This window comes from Rhipicephalus microplus, unplaced genomic scaffold (genome assembly GCF_043290135.1).
Source record: "Rhipicephalus microplus isolate Deutch F79 unplaced genomic scaffold, USDA_Rmic scaffold_18, whole genome shotgun sequence".
Lineage (NCBI taxonomy): Eukaryota > Metazoa > Arthropoda > Arachnida > Ixodida > Ixodidae > Rhipicephalus > Rhipicephalus microplus.
Genome location: NW_027464591.1, coordinates 2,524,700 through 2,547,233, shown reverse-complemented (window position 1 = coordinate 2,547,233; position 22,534 = coordinate 2,524,700). Strand labels below are relative to the sequence as shown.

At 44.8% G+C, this 22,534-nt stretch overlaps 1 protein-coding gene across 1 annotated transcript in view; it reads left to right on the top strand.

Annotated features, from left to right (window-relative positions):
• LOC142785164 (uncharacterized) overlaps window positions 1-12,989 on the top strand; it is a 30,208-nt gene extending 17,219 nt beyond the window's left edge. Inside the window, exons 3-4 of the mRNA XM_075883619.1 lie at window positions 5,182-5,421; window positions 12,878-12,989. Of these exons, the coding sequence (XP_075739734.1) occupies window positions 5,182-5,421; window positions 12,878-12,883 (246 nt within the window). The 3' untranslated portion in view covers window positions 12,884-12,989. The remainder of the gene's footprint in view (window positions 1-5,181; window positions 5,422-12,877) is intronic.
• Window positions 12,990-22,534: the final 9,545 nt, after the last annotated feature.

Here is a 22,534-nt window from a genome sequence, read left to right as displayed (position 1 = left end):
TTGTACGGGTGCAGGCTATCTGGGTTCTTGATCGCGCAGCCTCTGCAGATGGTTTCAGCTGGGTTTGGACAGACGTCAGACCGATGTCCCAGCTTTTCACAGACGTAACAAATATCGATGTTTTTGCGGTAAAGGGAGCACTGCAAAAACGAAGGTCGATATCTCCCGAATCTGGACACCTTGTGTCCTTCGAACGCTCTGATGATTGTCCCCGTGTCCTCGATTCTCTTGGCCTGCAGCGCAAGCGGTTTGATCACGTTCACAATCTTTCGGGTCAAAATGTCCTGAGTATCGCGTACGGGGATCCCGCGAATCACTCTTTTACAAGTATTGTGGGGTGCCGTGGCATACGCGCTAACCTTGAAAACTGTCTCCAATGTCAATTTGCTTGACGTTGAGGTATCTTGAAGCTCTCTCTTGGTCCGGAGTGCTTGCCACCATAATTTTCTGCTGCAAGTTAGAACAGATGATGTGTTGCATGGCATCCTCCTCTTTGACGCCGGCCGCCAGTACTATCGCGTCTGCCAAGGCTCCAGTGCCAATTCTCGAGATATTTAATCCTCCACGTGGTCGTAGCACAATTTTGCTGAAGTCCTTTGGTAGTGGCGGCATGCGTCAAGCTCGCACGATTGAATGCTTGGTGTCATATCTACTACGACTGGCTCGAGCGTCTCCCGCAACGCCAGCCTTGGTCGAACCCTTTCTTTCTTTATTCTTTATTCTTTATTCAATGATTACCCCGCTTGGCCTGAAGGCGCTGCAGCAGGGGGGTAACAATGTCGAGAAAAACACATCTTCATTAATACAGCACACTTATTCATTTGATAAGTGATTCCGTTCTCTAATGGAACGAACAAAAACGAATTAGCATACAAATTAGATCTGGTACGGTACTCTAATATCTTGAAACAATGATCATTTCGCGAAGAGATATAATGAGGACTGTGAAGGTACTTTTCTTTTCGAATGCCGGTTTTACCATGAAATATTTGGTACAGGAGCTTTAGCCGCAGTTTCTTTCGACGCGATGAGAGTAATTCCCACCCTTGTTCATTTTTCATATTGGTGCAGCTGTCATTTCTTGAGTACTGGCTTTGGACAAACCTTGCAGCTCTATTTTGTATTTTTTCAAGTTTGTAACTTAAAGTACTTTGCCAGGGGTTCCACACGGCACAGGCGTATTCAAGCATAGGGCGAATGTATGTTTAATACGCCGTTGATTTCAAACATGCCGGCACTTGTGTCAGGCTGCGCTGTATAAAATTTAGTGACTTCGTGGCCTTCGCAACAACTGAATCAACGTGTGCATTCCATGAACAGTCGGCAGAAAAAGTTACACCTAAATATTTATAATGCGTTTTTTGTGTTACTATACTATTACAGATTACATACTTTGAAGCTAACTTGGTTGTTTACGCGTGAAAGTAACATGAATGCATTTATTGGCATATAATGTCATTTTCCACCTTGAACACCATTCTTGGATGCGCGATAAGTCGCTTTGGAGCAGGGCGACATCACTCTCATTTCTAATTTTTCTGTACAAGACACAGTCATCTGCAAACAACCGTATAATAAAATCAATTCCTGAGCAAATGTCATTTATATATAATATATAAAAGTGGCCCCTTGGCAGCACGAACGCTGACCGTGGCTAGCTTATTCCTTGAGCGTCTTGTTTCGGCTTCCTTCCAACCCTTGTCTTCCGTGCAATCCTCTGGAGAGATTTACTATCCATCTACTTGGTATTCCATTTTCAGTTGCAGGTCCTGGAACGCGCAGAGCGTTGAGTCACGTTGGCGCCCGGTCGGCGCATCGGCGACAATCGCCTCCTTGGTTAGGCTTAAATGCCCCGGTGGCGTTGCTGTGTAAAAATGTCCCAAAAATGGCTTAAAAGTTCACTCACCAGCACAAAGGTGGTATCTGCTGATTTCTTGAGAATTTAGGCACACGATGGGACTGAAAACTCGGCGACAAATTCGTGGATACCACAGGAAAGCATTCTAGAAAGCAGGAGCCGATCTTCGCGCGTCCGCACTGGTCGGCACCTCAAGCGCATCATGAAGGGCCCAATACACTCCAAAGTAGCGTTGACGCGCGCGCACGCTGAGCACAGTGACGCTACGTTATCAAAACGCGAGCACTCTATAGTATGACGCCAGGCGCGACCAGCGTCCAGCGGCGCGGTTGCACGGCAACCGGCGCGAAATGCGACACGCTGCAGGTGGCGCCGATGCGTTACCCAGACAACACTACGTCTCCCTCTTTTTGTGACGGAGAACAAAGGACACGCTGAAACGCGCAACGTCAAAGCAGCGAAGCACGGCGCGCGCCTGCGAGTATATCGCAGGACCGGCGCCTGGCGTGGCGACGCCGGCGTGACGCGACGAAATGAACGCCGGCGAGCACGCGCACCGCTTCACGTCGAAATGTATTGGCGCCATGATTGTGTCATGTAGTCATGTTATCACATGATACAGATCTCATGATTATCATGTTTGCACCATTCCCATACCTTCGTCATCCATTGGCGTCACGTAATACCAAATTTGGCATGTGAAGCTAGCGAAACCGCCATGAGCGCGACATCAGTGTGGCATGTAGTCATGTTGGTACATGACACGCATGTCGTGATTATCATGATAGGGTCTGTCGCTCGTGTTCTCCATGCAATCGTATCATACCATACCAGTTTTGCAACATCCCATGTGAATGAAACCACTGCAAGAGCTGCAGGAGCATGAATTGTAAATCACGACATGCATGACATACATGTCATAATTTCCATGAAATGATTAGTCAACTATGTTCCTCGTAAAGTCATGGTATGCCCTACCAAGTTTGGTATTGATACCATTATCGAAACGACCAGGAGAGCTAAAAGTCGTAGGCGGATAGATAGATAGATAGATAGATAGATAGATAGATAGATAGATAGATAGATAGATACGCTCACAGTTGCCGAAGTTCGCTAAGAAATGCTTCACATTTAAAAGGGGAAACGAGTTTGAGTACGTGGTTTTCTACTATGAGAGAGCATAAAGCAGTCCTGTGGGCCTCACACTTGATAGAGCCCTGTTGACAAAAAATACGCAATGACAAGTGTTTCGAGAAACTGATTCTCACAAACAGTGAACATGACTTATAATACAACGGAACGACCGAACATCGATTTATGCAGTCGAAAGTTGAGCTCCCACAAATACGTCAATTCAAAGCCAATTCAGCACTTCAGTTTTAGTGTCGCTGTAATATATTCTCTGGTGTCTAACTTGTGTTGGCTTAGCAAATTTTTGTTACACTGTTCTAAGATTGCCTATCTTTTACATGTGTTGTTGGCGTGTACATCCTGTCCTATCTTTATATTTTGTAAAGAAAAAAGGGCATGTGTGAAGCCACGATTCGCGAAATGTAGGCGTGAAGTTACAGAAGGCAACAGTCGCTGGCGTCACTGTCCTGCACAGTTCTTTTAATTCGTATTGTTACAATTTAGGTAGTCCTCGCGCTTATTGATAACCAATGTAGCAAATAAATGCGCGTTATTCGTAAGTTCCGTTCAGCATTCAAGTAGTAGTTACAAAGCAGTCACCATTGCTGCTTATTCACTGTTAACATTGAACTGCCCGCACAAACACTTCAAGATTTGTTTTCTAACTATATGAAGTCTTTCCCGACCACGATACCTATATCCCCAAATGAACATTAATATACTAACATGTCAGATATTGTTGGTTTTTCTTCTTAGTATGACAACTAGTTAGTTGACAATCAAATAACGGTTGCACCATTTCACACACACGTGTACACGCACGAAAAAAATCACAGCCTATTATCGGAGTGAATGATGATGAGTGGGGGAAGCATCCTTACGTACATTAGTGCTCCTCCCGTTCATCCATCTGTGCTTCCGTTCGTCCATTCGTGACTTGGTCCATTCACCCGTCCATGCGTCCATTCATATGTGTCCGTTAGTGCGTTAGTCCGTTCATCCATGCATCCGTCTATCTGTCTGTGCATCCGTACGGCCATTTGTGCGTCTGTCTGTCTGTCTGTCTGTCTGTCTGTTCATCGGTCTATCTGTGTGTCCGTCCGTTCATGCATCCATATGTCCGTGTTTCTGTCTGTTTGTCTGTTTATCTGTCTATCCGTCAGTCCACCTTTCGGTCTGTTTTTGCATCCGTGCGTGCGTCCATCCATCTATCCCCCCGTGCGTGCGTCCATCCATCTATCCCTCCATGCGTCCGTCCATCCGTGTATGCGTCCATGCGTTCGATCGCGTTAGACAATGCAGACGGCGCGCGGGTAACACCAACGAGACGCGAGCCAAGGAAGCCGAGTGCAAGCATGTTCAATGCACCCGCCGCTCTGCTTCGTCCATGCCCCACCAATGCTCCGCCACGTATGTCGACTATCCAGGAGACTGAGAGAGGCACTCCTCCTTAGCGCACTTAGGCACAACCTGTGCAGCAGCCAATCAAATAGTAGCGGTACAGCGCCATCTAGAATATCCTCACTCAACAGCAGTTTGTACGTACTTCTATGAGATAGCGTCGTCTATTACACTGTTTAAGAGATACTGCCCTACTCTTTTTCTCGTACCTTCTTCTCTGGGTTTCTCGCCTCTTCTTTTCTCGGTTACGCCACCCGCAGGACAAGGTTAGATTAAAAGGAGCTTCGCGCCTTAAAACAGTTGCTATAAATGTCGTTCTGTTTTTAACGACTGCGATTGAGTGGAGTTATTTTACCTATACTGTAGCTACTGAACGAATTTCGTCCTGACGTGCTACTCACATCTCCTAAGTTACGAGATTAATTATGAGTTGCGTCATTCTGTATCATGTATTTCATTTAACAAAATGTTGTTTGACTTGTGTATGTATAAGCATTGTTATCGTGGCTGCAATACTGTAGATAATAACAATGTGTTTGCTCGTACAGACAACGTATTAGTTTCATTCTTATATTTATAAATAATGTAATTATCTTGCCTAATTTGGCTGCTTATATATGTGTCATTTTATATAGTATTATGCTTTTTTATATCCTCGAGACAATTACAGTATTTTTAAATAAAAATAAACAAATAGTCGATTTTGCGAGTCAAGTGGCGATATAAAAAACGTGCTAGAGGCTCGTATACACAGCTTCCAAACATATTTTTTTGCGTGGTTTGTATCGAAGGTTTCACTGAGGCCACGAACTACGACGCCGTCAACCTTGGGGCCTTTCACGTGGCCCCCGTTCCCGGAGACATACCCACCGTGGGACTTTGTAACCGATAAGAGCAAGAACACCACTGCCGAAGTGGACACGTTGCTGGACGCTCCAAATTTCGACGCCGCTGATGTCCTCCGGGAACACCCACCGCTGATGGATGAGGCTCCAGTGACAGCGTTCAACGACAAGCGCCAGGACGAGCAGGTATACGCAAGAAAATTTCTGGTTTTTCAAGCGCATACCGTTAGCATCGGCTGCATGTTGTGTTTGGGGATGCAAACTCGTGTTTCATCGTGACGGTAGATGAGTGAGAGCTGGTGTGGCTTGGTGAAAGGGCAAGTGCTGGTAACGTGGTTGGAGGGGGAAAGGGCCCCTTTCACATTTCTCTCCCGTCGTGGAAACTTCTTTCCACACAGCAACTGTCTGCCGAAACCACACTTTTGAGCACAGTCTTTTTTTTAATAAGAAATTTTTTCATATGAAATTCGCTGGTTAACGACCCAGCTTTTTTTTTGAGCAAGTTAGTGAAGAGTTAAGAATTCCGTTACAATCACATTGACACCGCATTTTCCCGTCACACGCACATGGGGAATTTAATGCGAACTAAAATATTCAAACTCTAATTTCATAAAATTATAAAATGTGTGCTGCACCTCGCAACAGTGTCAAGACGAAAAGAAATGTTACCCAGCAAAACGAAAAATGGTCAGCCATTCTTACTACAGACAACAATAACAAATAAGAGCCTGAACTTTCGACATATGAATCTATGAGCTTATGAGCAGAAGGAATGGGGTTAGATTGACCATTATTATATACATCATATTGACGTGCTCTGAAGTGTCATCTTGTGCGGACTTTCATACGCCTACTCAAACGATCCATATTCTATTCCAATGGTTGCACCTTTGTATACGGAATCCATATGTTTGTCGTGTATTTTCCATATCCGTACGAGTTTTACAGAAACATGCAGAATAGTTTGAAGGAGTTACGGAACGTTTCATTAGGATGGTAAAAAAATTTGGAGGGCGCTTCCAGACATGAACATGATAACGTGATTGAGCCCCGTGCCTATTGCCTTCTCAACTGCTAGCTTAGCTTCCGTTCACAGTGAATGCCTCAACCACGCGGCAAGGAAACGAGTGACAGTTTACTTAAAGGGACCCTGAAACGGTTTTTCGAAGTTTTGTCAGCGTATAGGCTAGCGCATCATGAAGTCATTTGCACCACAAATTTAGCCACACGCCGTGCACTATGAGGCCACTCGAGACAATTATATCCCCTTCAGGCGCAGCGTCCACATTTGTGGACGCCAACTTCACAGCTCAATATCTCGAAATTTACTTTGAATCTCGCGCGCAACCAGTGCTCTCTCTATCACTACATGTTGCTGCAGCGACCCGTGGCGCCATCTGCCGCAGCTGACACAAAATAACTACAAAAACAACTCTCAAAGATGGACGCCTCCACGTTTTACGGCGGCGCACGTAAGTGGCTCTCACTTTTCAAGCCCTTGCTATGTTTCATTCGAGGTGGCATGAAATTATGCACTTGTCAGTAAGAGCTAAGAGATACCTCATGCCAATAAACAAGACTTTTGCAACTAGAAACTATTTATAACGTCAAAAAGGGTGCGTAAAATACCGCGTCCACGATCGTGGACATTGCGCCTTAGTGCTGCCTTTGTTGCAGGGCAGCCATTTCGCACCGTGTGCGCAGATATGATGGTTATGTGTGATTTTTTGTCTCCAGGACTTGAAGATCATGCTTCAAAACGTCAGAAAGTTGATGATGCGACAGCAGAAGAAATCCTCATGAGAATATCAAATGGAGATATCTCAGATGGCGACTTTTCAGATGACGAATTGGAAGCAGAAAATGAAGAAAACATAGTAAGTTTGCTCGAGATTGTGAGACATTATTTTGTGTTCTCGGGAAACATATGGCACCAAACTGTCTAAAGGTACTTTGACCCTAATTTACGCTGTTTGTTTCAGCCTGCCAATGGTCAGGTGACCGCATCCACGACCACAGCTGCACTGCCTGCACGACCAGACGCCACGGTCAGCTCGAACGCACCTGCGGCATCTACGAAGGCTGAGTTCAAATGGGTGAAGAAAGATTTTGCTCCAAGTGATGTTGACTGCCACTACAATCCTGAAGTAGCCTCGACATGCCAGCAGCCACTTGTGTATTTTAGCAAGTATTTCACCGAACAGATATTTGAAGACCTTGCTGAATTCACAAACAGGTATGTCCTGCAAAGAGACGGTGCCGTATTAGCCACTACAAAAGAAGAGATCAAAATATTTTTTGGAATGCTCATGCTGATGGGTGTTCTGAAATACCCACGCGTCAGAATGTATTGGCAAACTGCAACGAGGATTCCCGCAATAGCCGATTCGATGGGCGTGAAGCGATTCTTCAAAATCAGAGGCGCTCTCCACATAAGCGACGCTAATGAAGAACGGGACCCGAACAGCCAAGACAAATTTTGGAAAGTTAGGCCGTTGCTAGAAGCTGTCAGAAGCCGCTGCTTACAGCTTGTTCCCTTGGAACAGAATAGCATCGATGAACAGATGGTGCCGTTCACAGGACGCATTGCTGCAAAGCAATTTGTGAAAGGAAAACCGAACCCAGAAGGCGTGAAGGTTTTTGTACGCTGCAGTTTTGACGGTCTTGCACATGACTTTGAGTTTTACCAAGGGAAGGGAACGGGAGTGAGCAAAGAACATGCACATCTTGGCCTTGGTGGCTCCGTCGTAATGCGCCTTGTTGAAAGCCTCCCGAAGGCACAGAACATCAAGTGCTACATGGACAATTATTTTACGTCCGTGAAGCTCTTTCTTGAGTTAAAAAAGATCGGCATTTTGGCTAGTGGCACAATTAGGGGAAACCGCTTGGCAGGATGCGTCATGAAAACAGACAAGGAAATGAAGAAAGAAGGACGGGGAAGCTATGATGAGCGGGTTTCCCAGAACGACGAAGTTGTCCTTGTTCGTTGGCAAGACAACGGGACCGTCAACATGGCTTCTACCCACCTTGGAGTTGGAAATATTGGCACCGTGAGAAGATGGAGCGAATCCCAAAAGGTCCACGTTGACATTGACTGTCCAGAGGTAGTCCTGGACTACAACAAATACATGGGTGGAGTAGACAAACTAGACTTCATCATGTCCCTCTACCCAATGCGGACGCGAACGAAAAAGTGGCCTGTGAGAGTGATTTCCCATTTTGCATCTTTTGCGCTCTCCAACAGTTGGCTTGAATACTTAAGGGATGCCAATAAAGCAGGGCTACTAAGAAAAGAGACACTGGACATGATGGCGTTCCAAACAGACGTCGCGAATTGCCTGCTGAACAGCAATAAGCCACAAAAGAAGCGTGGACGTCCGAGCAATGACAACTCCCGAACAGTGAAAAAGAAGGTACCCAATGCTTCACCACTACCAGTCAGCACTGTTCGCTATGATGGGATTAATCATTGGCCGCAGCAAGTAAACATGGCTAACGCACAACGCTGCCGGAGAGAGGAATGCACATCCAAAAGCCGTGTCCGCTGCAGGAAATGCAACATTTTCCTTTGTCTGACATCTCAGAACGACTGTTTTTATTTGTTTCATACCAAATAGACTCTTTCTGATTATATTTGCGGAAAAGACTTCCTAAGCAGTGTTCCTGCAATGATTATTTGCGAGCCTCCGAAATAAAAGCGTTTGTTTTCTTCTTCTCCACCGTTCATGGGTATTGCAACAAGGAAAGCGAGATGTAAAATATGTATTTACTAGAGCCTATACAACAGGCAGTATGGCGAAAAACCCACGCACAAGCCATGGCGCACCTTCGTCGTCTTCCTTTCCCTGCGTCTTCGTGCGCGCGCTTGGGTAACGGTCACGTGACAATATGACTGCTTTGAGGCGCAATGTCCACATATGTGGACGCCATTGAAAAATTGAACCAATGAATTTTTTTCTGAATTTCTTGTGGATTCCTTCTTTAATAGCGTTATGTATTCATAATCTGAACAAAATTTTTTTTTCGCTACGTCAGATTTAATTCGCGCCTGAAGGGGATATCATACTTCTCAATCCTGCCCCGCCTCAACTCACAAGACGCCCTGGCATCAGCTGGTGATCGCAGATCTCTCAGCACGCACGTCTTCTGGCAGCAGAGACAAAGATCACTGACTTGTCAACAATTAGCGGACCCTTAAGCTCCGTCTTTAAGAGCTGAATGCGATGGTGATAGTCTATCCCGAGTGCGTACTTGAAACACTTAGTGCATGAAATTTTTTCAGGCATGCTATGCACCCACTACGTGGCCTTAACAGATCAGAGGCAGTAATGTGTGCCTCGTGTAGTGATTGAGCGGCTGTAAATCATGAAGTCATTGTGATAATCACATGGTATAACGCCCGATGGCAATGTACGCTTGTACCACGCATTGTTTCTGCATCGTATTATGTTGTATTGTGAAGCAAGCATACAGGACGCGTGTGTTTGTAAAGTAAGAGTGACTTTCTCTCCATTTCTAAGCAAATGAAGTTATTTTCACTGTATTCGCAAGCTTACGCATGGCTGTGCGGTTGAATATCCACTTGTCATGTAAACCACCCGGGTTAGTCTTCACGCTGACCCAAGATTATAGGGGTGGAGCTCCTCATGGCGTGGCTTGTGCGTCGCCGTATATATTGTGTAACCTGTTGCGTAACCCACCCTCGGGTACATATCCGCATGTCCACATGTTACGAAAAACGCAGCACGGCGTCGTTATCACGGCCTTGGTGTTAACGAAGCGCTGACAGCAGAAATGGGGTACTTACTTACGCTTAGTCCTTGGATTGCCCGCTGGATGGCGGTACGTGTATAAGATGAATATTATAATAAGAAGAAGTGTGATGAAGGTACTTGAAGTGTTCACTACATGGATGGACGCACGGATGGCATGGGCAAACGCAAGAACGGGTGCACGAACGGATGGACTGACGCACGGACGCACGAACAGACGCACGTACGGATGGACGGATGCACGGATGACAGCATGGACAGATCGACGGACGCTTTGCCCCACTGATCAACATTTATTCAGCGGATATGCTCCGATTTTTATGATTCATTTTATTTGCATCATGCTCGGTTTTTCGGTCCCACCTAAGATGAGGCTCACAACCAACGACGCGCATGCCGACAACGGAATATATGCGAAACGAGCTCCTTAACACTATAGCGTTAACATTTGCCTTGACAGGTGGCGCCACCTTACCAGCCGATATTACTTTCGCGTAATCTACACCCAATCAAATCAGGAGGCTGCGTGACGTCGTGCTACCAGAGGATGTCGTACAGGGAATGAGTGGTTGAAAATGAGTTTGCCTGAGCTACAGTGATCTGCAGTGATTCGTAATTTATACCATTGTAAAAATTTACCAAGCTTACGTTGATAGGTTAAGTCCGTCTATAAAGGACAGTTGAAGCTTCGCCCAGCGGACCAATGTGGTTGTAAAATATCATCAAAACTGTTTCAGGGTCTCTTTAACAATAGCTCTTTCATTACTGCAACTGCTGTTAAAAAGTGCTCACTGACCCGTAGTTCTTGCTGTTGCGAATCAGTGAAGAGCCCACTACAAAGTACGTAAGACAATACGTGAACCAATGCATTTGGTCATTTTTTATGATGAAATACGTCAGAGCACTTCGTAATAGATAGGCTTTAAAAGTACGCACTCATACCGAAGTCCACTTGTTTCGACGCCAGTAGAAATTTTATTTACGCTTCCACCACACATTATTACATGCGTTGTGGACACCCCTTCCGCTAGATGACCCAGCACCTCCACCACGTGTGACGTCTCGGTTGTAACGACGTTTATTCTCGGGAGCAAACAAGTGCCACAGATTCGGTGGCACTTGTTCCTGCGAGAAATGTGAAAAAAAAAAGAATTTTTTTGCTGAACATGGAGATCACCGAAAGTGAATTTTTACTGTATTCCTAACCTGAGATTTTGTTCTATTTATGCCATAAGTGAGCATCTAAGACTTCATGGTAAAGAGATGTTTAATTTTGACTTAATTAGGATGAGGTGCTATAACACTTATAATTTCAAGCATTGTCTCATTGTTCTTGTTGCAATGGAATATTGAGTGCATTGACGTAACGCCGTAGCGATTTGATACATTTACACACAGTTCTTCTTTAAAGGCAGTTTTCACATTCGCCACGTGGTATGAAAGTAGGAATTTTCCATTGAATGTATCAGCTCTTAATAGTAAGATCCAGCAAAGCCTGTCTTCATAAATTTAGCTTGTTTGCACCCACGCTCAAGATGGGAAAGCGTAGATAATTGTGTCTGGTGGTGAACACCGGGGCTATGAGTTTGCGGAGTTTTATTTTTTTTTATATTTGGAGTGTGTTTCTCGGCGTTCATTTTTGGGGGAGGGGATTCAGTGTTTATTAGAGTTTACTTTTTAGAAATATTTAATTCTGCGAAGTTTGTTGTTCAACTTCTTATTATTCACAGTAATTCAGTATGTTAGATGAAATTATATCTTAACGCAAAAACATTCCAGCACTGGAAGCGTATTATTTTAGTTGTCTGAATGAGTAGGACGGACAAGCGCATAAACTTCACAAGCGTGCACGCACAAGTGTGAATACTTGCAAACAACATACCTACGCTTGTGTGTAGTGGAACACAAACTTTTGTTTTGATATATCCTGAAGGCTATTCTGGAAGGTATTGAACATCGCTTGCCACTCTCCAGTGCAGCCAGTGGACACAAATCAGGATGTTGACTTTTATCGATCCGTTCTCGATGAGCCCTTTGTCAAGGTTGCGATGGGGCTTGTCTGTAGATAATGTTGACAAGACGTGTCGAAGTTTATACCACCCAAACCGGCAGATGTATTCACGATGGCTTCGGACACGGTTTTTTTTAAAGAACAGAACAGAATCATAACGACCAATGAAATTGCAGTTTATCAGATAAATTTAAATTGTCCACAGTTTTACCACCTACCGCTTAGATTTTTTTTCGAATGTACTTAAAAACACCATGCCCTATCCATATCCTATGATATATTAGCTAAAGCTAGCCGCAGCTTCATGTTTTAGGCAAAACTGATGAAATTGCTGGGGTTATATATGTGCCAGAAACACCGGATGAACTTGGAGGACACCGTAGTAGGAGAGTCTGTCTGCATTCTCTGACATGTGCCTAAATTTACTTATGCACTGTATACTTGGATTTAGGTACACGTCAGGTATTTTTAGCATTCGGTCTTCATCTAAAATATGACCACAGTGGCCGGAAACCGAACCCGTGCCCTCAAGCTTAGCTGCGCGACAACCTGCGTGCTTAGCTTCCACGCTGGTTCTCAGGCGACGCTGCATACGTTCGCGAAGGAAAGCCAGGAACTTTTTTCTTCTGTACATACCGTGCCGCGGAGACGAAATAACAGTGCGCATGGCGCAGAATCAAACCAAGCTTTTCAAACCCGTGCACCACTGATAGCGGTACAGCACACCGATAGCTTGCTTTTTTGCTAGAACACACGTATAAAAATAAAAAAAAAATCTAGAAACAGCTGTCTAGATTAGTACCAGCTGCGGCACCAAGAAGTTTGCTAAATGCACACTACTTCTGTCACTTTTCTGCAGCGCTGATGCTCCCCTTGACGCAAGACGCCGGGCCTACTCGGGTCGTCTCCTTCGCACAGCTCTTCAGCTGTTGCACTGCGTGCTCTATTCGTTTCTAAGGGAAAAAATGAAGAACTGCTTTTTTCATTGCCTGATTTTGTTGATTGGGCTTACCAGAAACGACCAATACACTGGCGTCTACAGGTGACTGCACTGCATGGGTAACTAGTGAACTGACATAACGTCAGCGCTAATGCGCGCGCTACAGCACAGATCTCAGTATTATCAAAACGAAGTGTGCTTTATGGAGGCATGAGGCAAATATCGCACTTGACTTCAGTTAGGGTATTCCTTGGGCTACGAGAAATGGTTGATTATCGTTTGCGGAATCATAGGGTACAAACGTAGTTAATCCTCACAGGATTGATTTAATTAATATGTGAAGTTTCACGCCTAAAAACCACCATGTGATTATGAGGGAGGCTGTAGTGAAGGGTTCCGGAACCATATAGGGTTCTTCAACGTGCACCCAAATCTGAGCACACGGGCCTAGATGTTTACGCATTCATCGGAAATGCAGCCGCCGCTGCCGGGATTCGATCCCACGACCTGAATCTTCACAGGGGGCTGAAAGACCTGATTAAAACTGATATCGGCCACCAGTCATAAACACTACTGATACGATGTTATTGATGATGTGGCGTCAACTGACCGAGTTACTAAGGCATTATTTTTCGCGTGAGTCCTATTAGCAGCAAGATCTCCAATACATAATCGCTTAGTAATCGCATGTTATATAAACGCTTTCATAACACGCAGTTCAGGCACTCGAAAATATGATACCACGGCTTGGCAATGCTTCTGACCATGCACAGTGATAGAATAAGAAAAAAAACAATTAAAAAAATAGAAGCCTTACCTTGGACATTGGTAAGAAAAAAAAAACAAGCGACTGTAACTATACACATCACACCCAAGCGATGGCTCTGAGCGAACTGGAGGTGGGAATGCAAATTGTTTCATATTGCTTTCTTCCTTTCTTTAGGGTGAGAAAGAGGTCGCCTTTGCTGGTTGTTTTTTTTTAGGCTAGATGGCTGGGTGAAACGAAAAATCACCACTCAAGCACTCCGTCCAGATGGGTAATAAGTGAAAGCTGAAACGTGCGGCCCCCGTACTTAGCCGGAGGCGCAATTTGACCCTGCACCGAAGCCTTTTGCAAATGTTTTCATTTTAAATTGGTTATTATTTTCAATTAGTTCACCACAGTGTTTATTTTGCATGCCACGCATTGCGCATCACATGATAATGCGGAGGAGTGTAATGAGTGGTTAAATGCGTTTCTCAATCACAGTGTGTGTTCTTTAACCACAGGCGGTCACAGACGTCGCAGCCGAAGCCAAAGTGCCGCTGGAGAAACTGCCGCCGATAGCGGGCGTTCGTCCGGGCGAACGCGCTCGAGCAATTATCACGCTGACGTTGTCGTGCTTGCAACAGTGGGCGTGACAGCGTCTCTCTGGCATTTTTTTTCAAAGATATCTTTGATATTTGAAATATAATGTTGATGTGGGATAGCAGCTTAAGCTCACTCAATTTTCTAGGACCTAGAAATCAGGCGCGACCAAAAATTAGAGAAGGGGGGGGGGGGGAGAGTTCATACACTTGTATTTGTTTTGAATAAACCCCGGGGCTTTACGCTACCAAATGTTTCCACTTTCATAACGATGGTCTACAATTGTGGAAATATTTGCGTTGTCATAATATTCATCAAATATTAGGCTCGCTGACAGCTTCAATACAAACTTCTACACGTATAGAAGAAAATGTACAGAATAATTATAACATACCTCTGTACTCGTCATCTTGCCCCTGCAATGTAGAGATGATTTATCAAATGCTCTGACTTATGACCTCGGCCAGCTGTCTGCGAAAAAAATTGAAGCAGCAATAACAGCCAACTTCTGATTAATTTGTTGCTTGTTGAATTTTGCCTTTACAAATGAAGTATTGCCAATAGAGAACATGAAGAACGCATCTATTAGCATTCGGCCTAATTCTCTCCTATTGGTTGACAGATCAGGAAAAGCAACCGTACATATTAAATATTAAATACTCAAAGTACAAGTACAAATAAAATATGGACAGTATTCAAGAGCAATGATATGATCTATAGGTTGTCAAATATCATGACAGCTTTTTAAGCTTCTATGAGAGGCCGAAGCAGCCCTCCGAGCGTATCAGAGATGACCAATGAAGGAATTGGACAACATAGGCGAACTTGGAAATGTCCGTAACAGCAGCCTCGCTCCTATATGCGTAATAAAAAGGAAGAGCTAAGGTTTTAACCGGCAACAAAGCAAAAATATAACATGAATTATGACACATTCATTTGTGGTCGTCACGTTCTTTATTTCATTACGTAACGCGCTGTTTTAAATAGGGGCCAAACTCATTATGGCACTCCGAATTTCGGTCGCCTTTATTCATGGGTGCGAGGACTACGGTACAGCCACTCATTTTTTTTTATCCTAAACGCGCGAGCATTGATCGCATAGTCTCTAAGCGCTTGTTCCGGGAGCCCTGGTGTCTGGTTCCCAGAACAGCTTAGCAGAAGTCACCTGCAGAGGACTGATAATCACGGGCATGTGCATATTCTCGTTCATTTTGCATCTGAAATGCCCCTAATATACTGGGTGGTCGAAGCTCGCACGTTCTGGTTAAAGATAAGGGCGGCGGTACGTGGGCTTCATCAACGAAAGTGCCCGTAAGCTCATGCCGGTGACAGAGGTGTCACTCGTATATGCGGGACGCCGGCAAAACATTTGATTAGAGCTGAAAACTTGTTTTGGCAGGGCATTTGTGAAAAAGAAATTTCATGTGCTGTATATTAGCCCTTTCTCAGTTCTTTTGCTGGGAATTCATGCAACTTTATACTTCCCTAGCCTGCCAGAAAATATCTTCTTTCGAGATCGTGTTAACTAAAAACGAGTAGCGTGCTATCTCCTAACAAGCGGTGTCGCTTTTTTTTCTCGCCGATTGAGATCGCTTCTACAGATAGATCTCCCTGTGGTATTCAATTTAAGACAGAGTCTAAAACTTCACTCGAGTGTTAGAGTATTGCTTCGGAGTGTCGACGTCCCCGAATTTGCACTGCTCAAGTAGTTGGAGACACCATTTTTTCTAGACCCGAAGCCCAGAACTACTCGTTCTGTCGCTAACGAACGCAAGGGAGACACGAATGCCGAATGAATTGTGGTCAAACAAACCAACAACAAAGCTCTGCTCTTTTGTCGGTGCAACTAGTTTTGGATCTGGCAAACGCTACGTTATTATTGCGATATCAGTGATATAGACTGTATCGACGGGTTTTTGCCGCCGCCGTCACTGCCATGTCACGTATGAACGCCAAATTGATAAATTGTCTCAGAACATCATACTTTCTACTTGCGGATAACAGCGTGCGAGCGAGGGTGACACACGCGGCTGAGGCAGAGATCCAACGAGCTCGCCCATCTCCGTCGCTGAGAGGGCGATAAGATCCCCTGCCTCTCAGACCAGCCGTCAAATGCTCAAGCAGAAAGGAAGCGCCCCGCCTGTCTTTAACAAGGACGAAAGAATGTGAGACGAAGGTGGCTCTTCGGGCAACAACTGTGAGCTGTGATTCTAAGTGCACGACCGCTGGCGCGCATGCAATCTAGGCAGCCATTCGCGGGTTGCAATACGCGCCACTCTCTCAACGCTAATAGACTGCGCGAAAAGTATCCTTGAAGCAGGCGTGTTCTGTAACACTAGCATTTTGTAGAAGTAAGTGAGATTGAATCCAAACGAGGTAGCTGCTAGCCTCATTTCGTATATCGCTACAGTTTGTTGCTATTGCATTCACTGCATCCTGCTTACGGTGACACAGTATTTGTCATGGTCGATGACAATGGCAAATTATTAGGAGTACTATCTCTGAGAGTGAGTTCTATCCGCGAAGCCGGAGAAGGAAGCAAAGCTCTGGCAAACACAGTGAGGAAAAGCTCCATCGTATTCTATGTTTTCCGTATAGCTATTAAAAGTTACTCAACCGGCTCATCTCAATAGAAGAGCATGCAGAAGTTACCTCTTAAGAGCCTAAATACTCACTACAGCGAGAAATTGGATAGCACACACTGAGTGTAGTTGCCGCTCATGAAGGCCGCTCGGTAAGTTGCAGTGGCTAAAATTTTATCGAGGAGGCTCACTTTGCTGTGCGAGATCTCAGATGCCGCACCCCTGGTCAAGAACTGCTCTAGGATGACTACAGGCCCTTCAAAGAACCACTTTATTGTTCACTAGATCACCTCGCAATATATGGTCGGCAGGACCTTTTTTCCTCACCCTCATCAGCAGCTAAAAGAACTCAGGTTGTCACATTATATCTCATAGATTTGTGCTCGACTAAATCGACGGCGATTTTTTCGCGCAATATAAACGTTGTGAACACAAATTTCATCCCGAATGTTAACGTAGTGGGCACTTTCCATGTCCATTTGATTACGAATTTTGTGACTCTGCCCCAACCAAAAGGGCTCTGATCTCAACATCGAGGATGATAAGACTCAGAAAACGTTCAGTGTGTCCTCCACGATCCGATGAATTCTTGAACATCCGGAGAGCGCATAACATCGAGAAAGCCTTTAGCCTGGTGGTGCCTAGGCGGTCAGAGTTACCGACTTAGCCTGTGGCTTTGCCCTCGAGCCATAATTTATCTACACAGCAATAAGTTTGCTGTAATGCCATGCTGTCATGTCGACCACATCCGTTTTAGTCTATAAAGTAAGCTTAAGCACACACTTTCAGTTGTGTTGAAACTATGGTTAAACGTCGCATGTATATACGCAATAAGTGAGATCACTATATCCTTTTACTAAGCGGCTGTGGTTAAAACACTATTAAACCACCGCCTTCTTCAACGTGATATGACTTTCAGAGCAAGGAAGTTTTCAGAGGTTATCAACCACAAGAATCCCGGTTTCGGCTAACTTTTGTCTACAGTATACGATTCGTGGGCGCTAAATGTTCGCCCGCTTGTCTTCACAGGCCATAAAAGAGGCGCACATGTGAGACATGCAAATACCGATCGCGCTCTGCTCTTGTACTTTAATCTACAGCTCATTGGCAGTTGCTAGTACACCGACAGAAAAAAAAAAGTGATTACACACGTTGCGTTGACAGTCGTGCGACCCGTGTTTCTTGCTTGCAACGCAATATGTCGCGGCAATACGTTGTTTGTTTGTTTTCTCTCTCCTGACGCTTGCCGCAACAACTCGTAGAATGAATTTGCTTGACACATCGGTGGGTGAATGATTGCACACATCAGATCCGTATCCCACTCCACAATAATGCTATATGCAAGCCCGAATACAGAAGCAAGATAGCCGCAAAAAATCAAGGCATCATGCGTGGTGAGGGCAACAAAACATAATAAGAAGCCGAGAACGCGCGCCCACCTCCATGCAGTCTAATCAATGAGCAAATCATAAGGATTCGATTCTGGCACCGTCGTGACGAGAGCTGTGTCAATAGATCGAGAAGCCCCTGAGAACCAAAGCGAGGAATTGAATACGATGAGGTAGTCCGTTCCTGTCGCTTTCAAGTGTATCCCGATCGCTGTGACCCAATATTGATTCCTTCACACAATTCGCGAATAATGTTATCCGCACGCAGCGTTATCAAAGCAGCATATGTTACCACAAATCTAAAACCACCTTACCGTACCAGTTCGCTTAAGGAAATAACTTTTGAATAGTCATCAAGGCTTTATTATAAGATTGCAGCATTACCGCTTGGAGAAGAAAACACCGCTTTAGAAGGCCGGCGACTATATTTTTTTTTTCTGAATGCGCGATGCTACATGAAAATGCTGAGTCCTTCCATGTCAAATGTGCCAGACGTGGCGCTCGACCATCGCACATTCTGCCGATAAAACGCAGATCCCTTTCGAATACCCAATGGGATATTGCGGCGAAATATTTTTGCTGGAAATAGCTTCTCAAAAGTTCGCTTGCTTTTGCCAAAGTGTGCACGATAGAAAAATGTATATATATTTGATATTTGTTTGCAGAACTTCAAAACAGCGCTTGAGCTACTAAAGGGGTGTTGTTTAATAGTGCTAATAAAGTATTCAAAAAATTTCGCGTTTAACTAGCAGTTAGGCTTTTTAAAGCTAAAAAAATTTCTTATCCCACGAGAAAAAAAAACCAATTCACTCGACAGAACTGCAAATTATGCTAGATAATTCTTTCAGCGTGAAGATTGAGATTCACAACTATAGGTCAACTATATTAGGTTGCCCAAGTAAATGGCCGCGTCAACTCTACGCCTGCCAGAAAGTGCTTGTTGTGAACTTTCGTGGAACACGAGTTTCGGGTATATGCAAGCATATAATGAAGGCATCAAACAAAATGAAAGAGAGCTTCCGCTTTTTGATCGTGTACTAGTAAAAGAACTTGTATATTTTATCTATTACTGAAAGAAAAGCATAGCTTGAATTCGCCAAACAAAAATTTAGCCATTCTTCCGCGCATTGTGAATCAATTAGGTCTAGCAAAATGAAATAGGTGGAAGTACCATACGTCGTAAATCCTCTAACTAAAAAATATTTTAGCTAAAGAAACGACTCAAATTTCGGCGGCGGCAGGTTAGAGCCTACCATTCACTTTTTCCTTTTTATTAGGCACGCCCCGTAGGATTTTGATGCATGCGATGGTTGATTGCGGACAATTCCGCGAACTCTAATCTAAAGCGATTTCCGACATACCGACTGCAGTTCGTGCACAGTTCACATTTGCTGCTCATATCTTGTGGTATTTCAAAGCTGTGGAGCGGCTGGGCGCACTCTGACTACATGAGTGCTTCGAAGAAACTAGCGCAAATTTTACAGCAATGATAGTCGTGGTCTTATAGTCGTGGTGATGGCAGGCCTTTCGGGTGTTTGCTGACATAGAGCGATAGCAAAAGGTGGATCCCCTGAGTCTAGTACCATAGCTTGTCGTCTTTCCTGTGCCTAAAAAATGTATATTGAAATGCACACTATACTGCGCTTTAAGATATATATCATTTTTAAAACAGCAAACAACGCACTCTTCCTTTCTCTTTTTTAACTTCAAAAAATTATCGTCTGCCCTTCTTTTTTCGTGCAAGTGCAATATCAGCGTATCTATTATTGTTTTGATGCCTATTAAACGCTGTCAAACAGCAATCGATATTGCGCGACAGAACAGTGAGATTTTCATATCTGTATTCAGGTTCACATACATGCAGCGACAGGTAATATTATTATGGTGATTCGAGGACGTTACACCACCGTTAGTCAGTCAGTCGAGAACTTTATTAAGAGGTCCTGAGGAGTTTGGGCAACCAAGGTGTCCACGAGGGATATCCCAGCAGCCGCTACGGTAGGCCACGGCGTAGTCGGGGCGGGAACGTGGTGGCATTCCGCCAGTTCTTGGGCCCTCTGGACTGCATTTAGTTGGTATCCTCAGTGTCATTGGTGAGAGGTCTCTGAGGTAACGCAGGACATTGCCAGAGGGGCATTGTACATTTATGTGTGAGGCTTAACGGCTTAGTCGGCCCCGTGATGGTACAATCTTGTTTGAAGCATGCGAAAGGCTACATACCTCCTGCGCGCGTTCGAACTTTGTATGTGGTAAACGGTATTGGCTTCTGTCGTTTTGGTAGTGAGAGGTAATTTCATGGAAAGTCAGTAAAGGGTCATTAATCGTTACGCCTGGGCCCAGTTCTTCGGTGGCTGATTGATTGTCACGGCGGGTTCGTTTTCGCACTCGATCATTGGCCATTTCGTTGAAGTTGGCTTGCTGGGGCTAGACGTCTTTGCCCATGTAAGCAGAGAACCAAAAGAGGTTGTGCTTTCTGGTGAGCACTCAGCCTTCGGACTGCTTTCAGATTAAAATTGCACCAGGGACGTCCTCTGCTCGTTGAAAGGTTCAGCTGTTCATCTGAGGTCTCGGCAGTTTCTTCCCAGCAGTCTTCCCTCTTCTGTGCAAACCAAGTACGAACGTGGACACCCTGTCTTAAGCATCTTCGCTTTCAAGCGCCAAGAGTTATGGTTCATAACTCTGACAATGTCTCCTTGTTGAAGTAGCGGTAGCCGCGTGCCTTTGTGCATGTTTTGTGTGCGTTTCACGAGCTGCGACTCTGTGGAATGTTCAAACTCGGGGACTGTTGTGTACGAGGGTTTCGGTGCATCAAAAGCTCTGCTAGTGACCTGCGGTCTTCGAGTGGTGATGCTCTGTAGTTTAATAGCACCAGCCAGAAGTCGCTTGCTGCACCTGCTTTTTTCAACAACCTTTTGAGGACCTGGACTTTTTTCTCTGTGAGGCCATTTGATCTAGGAAAATATGAACTGGAAATAACATGTTCAAAGTCAAATAGTTCAGACAAATCTTTGAACTTCTTTGCGGTGAATAGCGGCCCTCCATCCGTGCAAAGCTGTTTGGGTATGCCGTATCGAGCAATGATACACGATAACTTTTTGATTACTGCTCTTGCAGTAGTTTCTTGGAGCTCCTCAAAGTCCGGAAAATTTAAATAGGAGTCATACACAACGATTTAATGCCTTCCGACACATTCAAACAAGTCTGCTCCCACTCGTTTTCTTGGATGATCAGGTGTATCCCGCAAAAGCAATGGTTCATCGGCTTGTCTGTACGCATGCAACTGACAGGAAGGGCACCACTCTATCATATCAGTTGTGTCATCGTTTATTCTAGGCCAGTACAGGAGCTGCCGTTGTCGGGCTTTGCACTTGGCAATGCCAATGGGACCACGGTGGAGGCGCTCAAGCATTTCTTTGCGCATTAAAGTGGGAATCGCAACTTTGGTTTCCTTAAGCAGTACGCCCCTGACAACTGATAGCTCATTTGCGCACCTTTTGAGCTCACCTTTTGATGAGCTGCGAAGCTTCCAGCCTTTTGATCACAATCCACAGCTTAGGATCTGCTGCGATAGCCTCAGCTAGTTGTGCCATTGTTTTGGGGCTTACTCGATCAGACAAGATGCTTGTATCATGAATTTCAACGTCGTCAGAAAAATCAGTAAGCGATTTTTGCCCCCGAATGCGCGAAAGCAGGTCTGCTATTATCAGCTTCTTCCCAGGAACGTGCTGCAACTGATAGTCGTACTTTAACATGCACAAAAAACGTCTTTGCAGTCTTGGCGGTATATCACCGAGCCCTTTTTTTTAGAAATGGCTAGCAAACGGCTGTGATCAGTTGCTATGACTATCTGCCTGCCCACGACAAATTCGCTGAACTTTTCACAACCAAAAACGATGCTCAGGGCCTCCTTTTCCATATGCGCGTACCTACGCTCCGTGTCCGTAAACATTTTGGAAGCACAGCCGATCGGACGCCATTCTTCCCTGTGCCTTTGGAACAATGCAACTCCTACAGCGAAAGCCGATGCGTCGGCAAATAGCTTTGTGGGCGGTGAAGCATAATAAATTGCAAGAACAGGGGCTTTTGTAAGCATGTCGCGTACGACATTCCATTCTCTGTAATGCTCATCTGTCCATTAAAAAATGACATCTCGCAGCAAGGAACGCAGCGGTTTTGTGCGATTGGCCAAGTTCGACAGGTACTTAGAAAAGTAGTTCATAGCGCCTAAAAAACTTTGCAGATTTCTCTTTGGTGACGG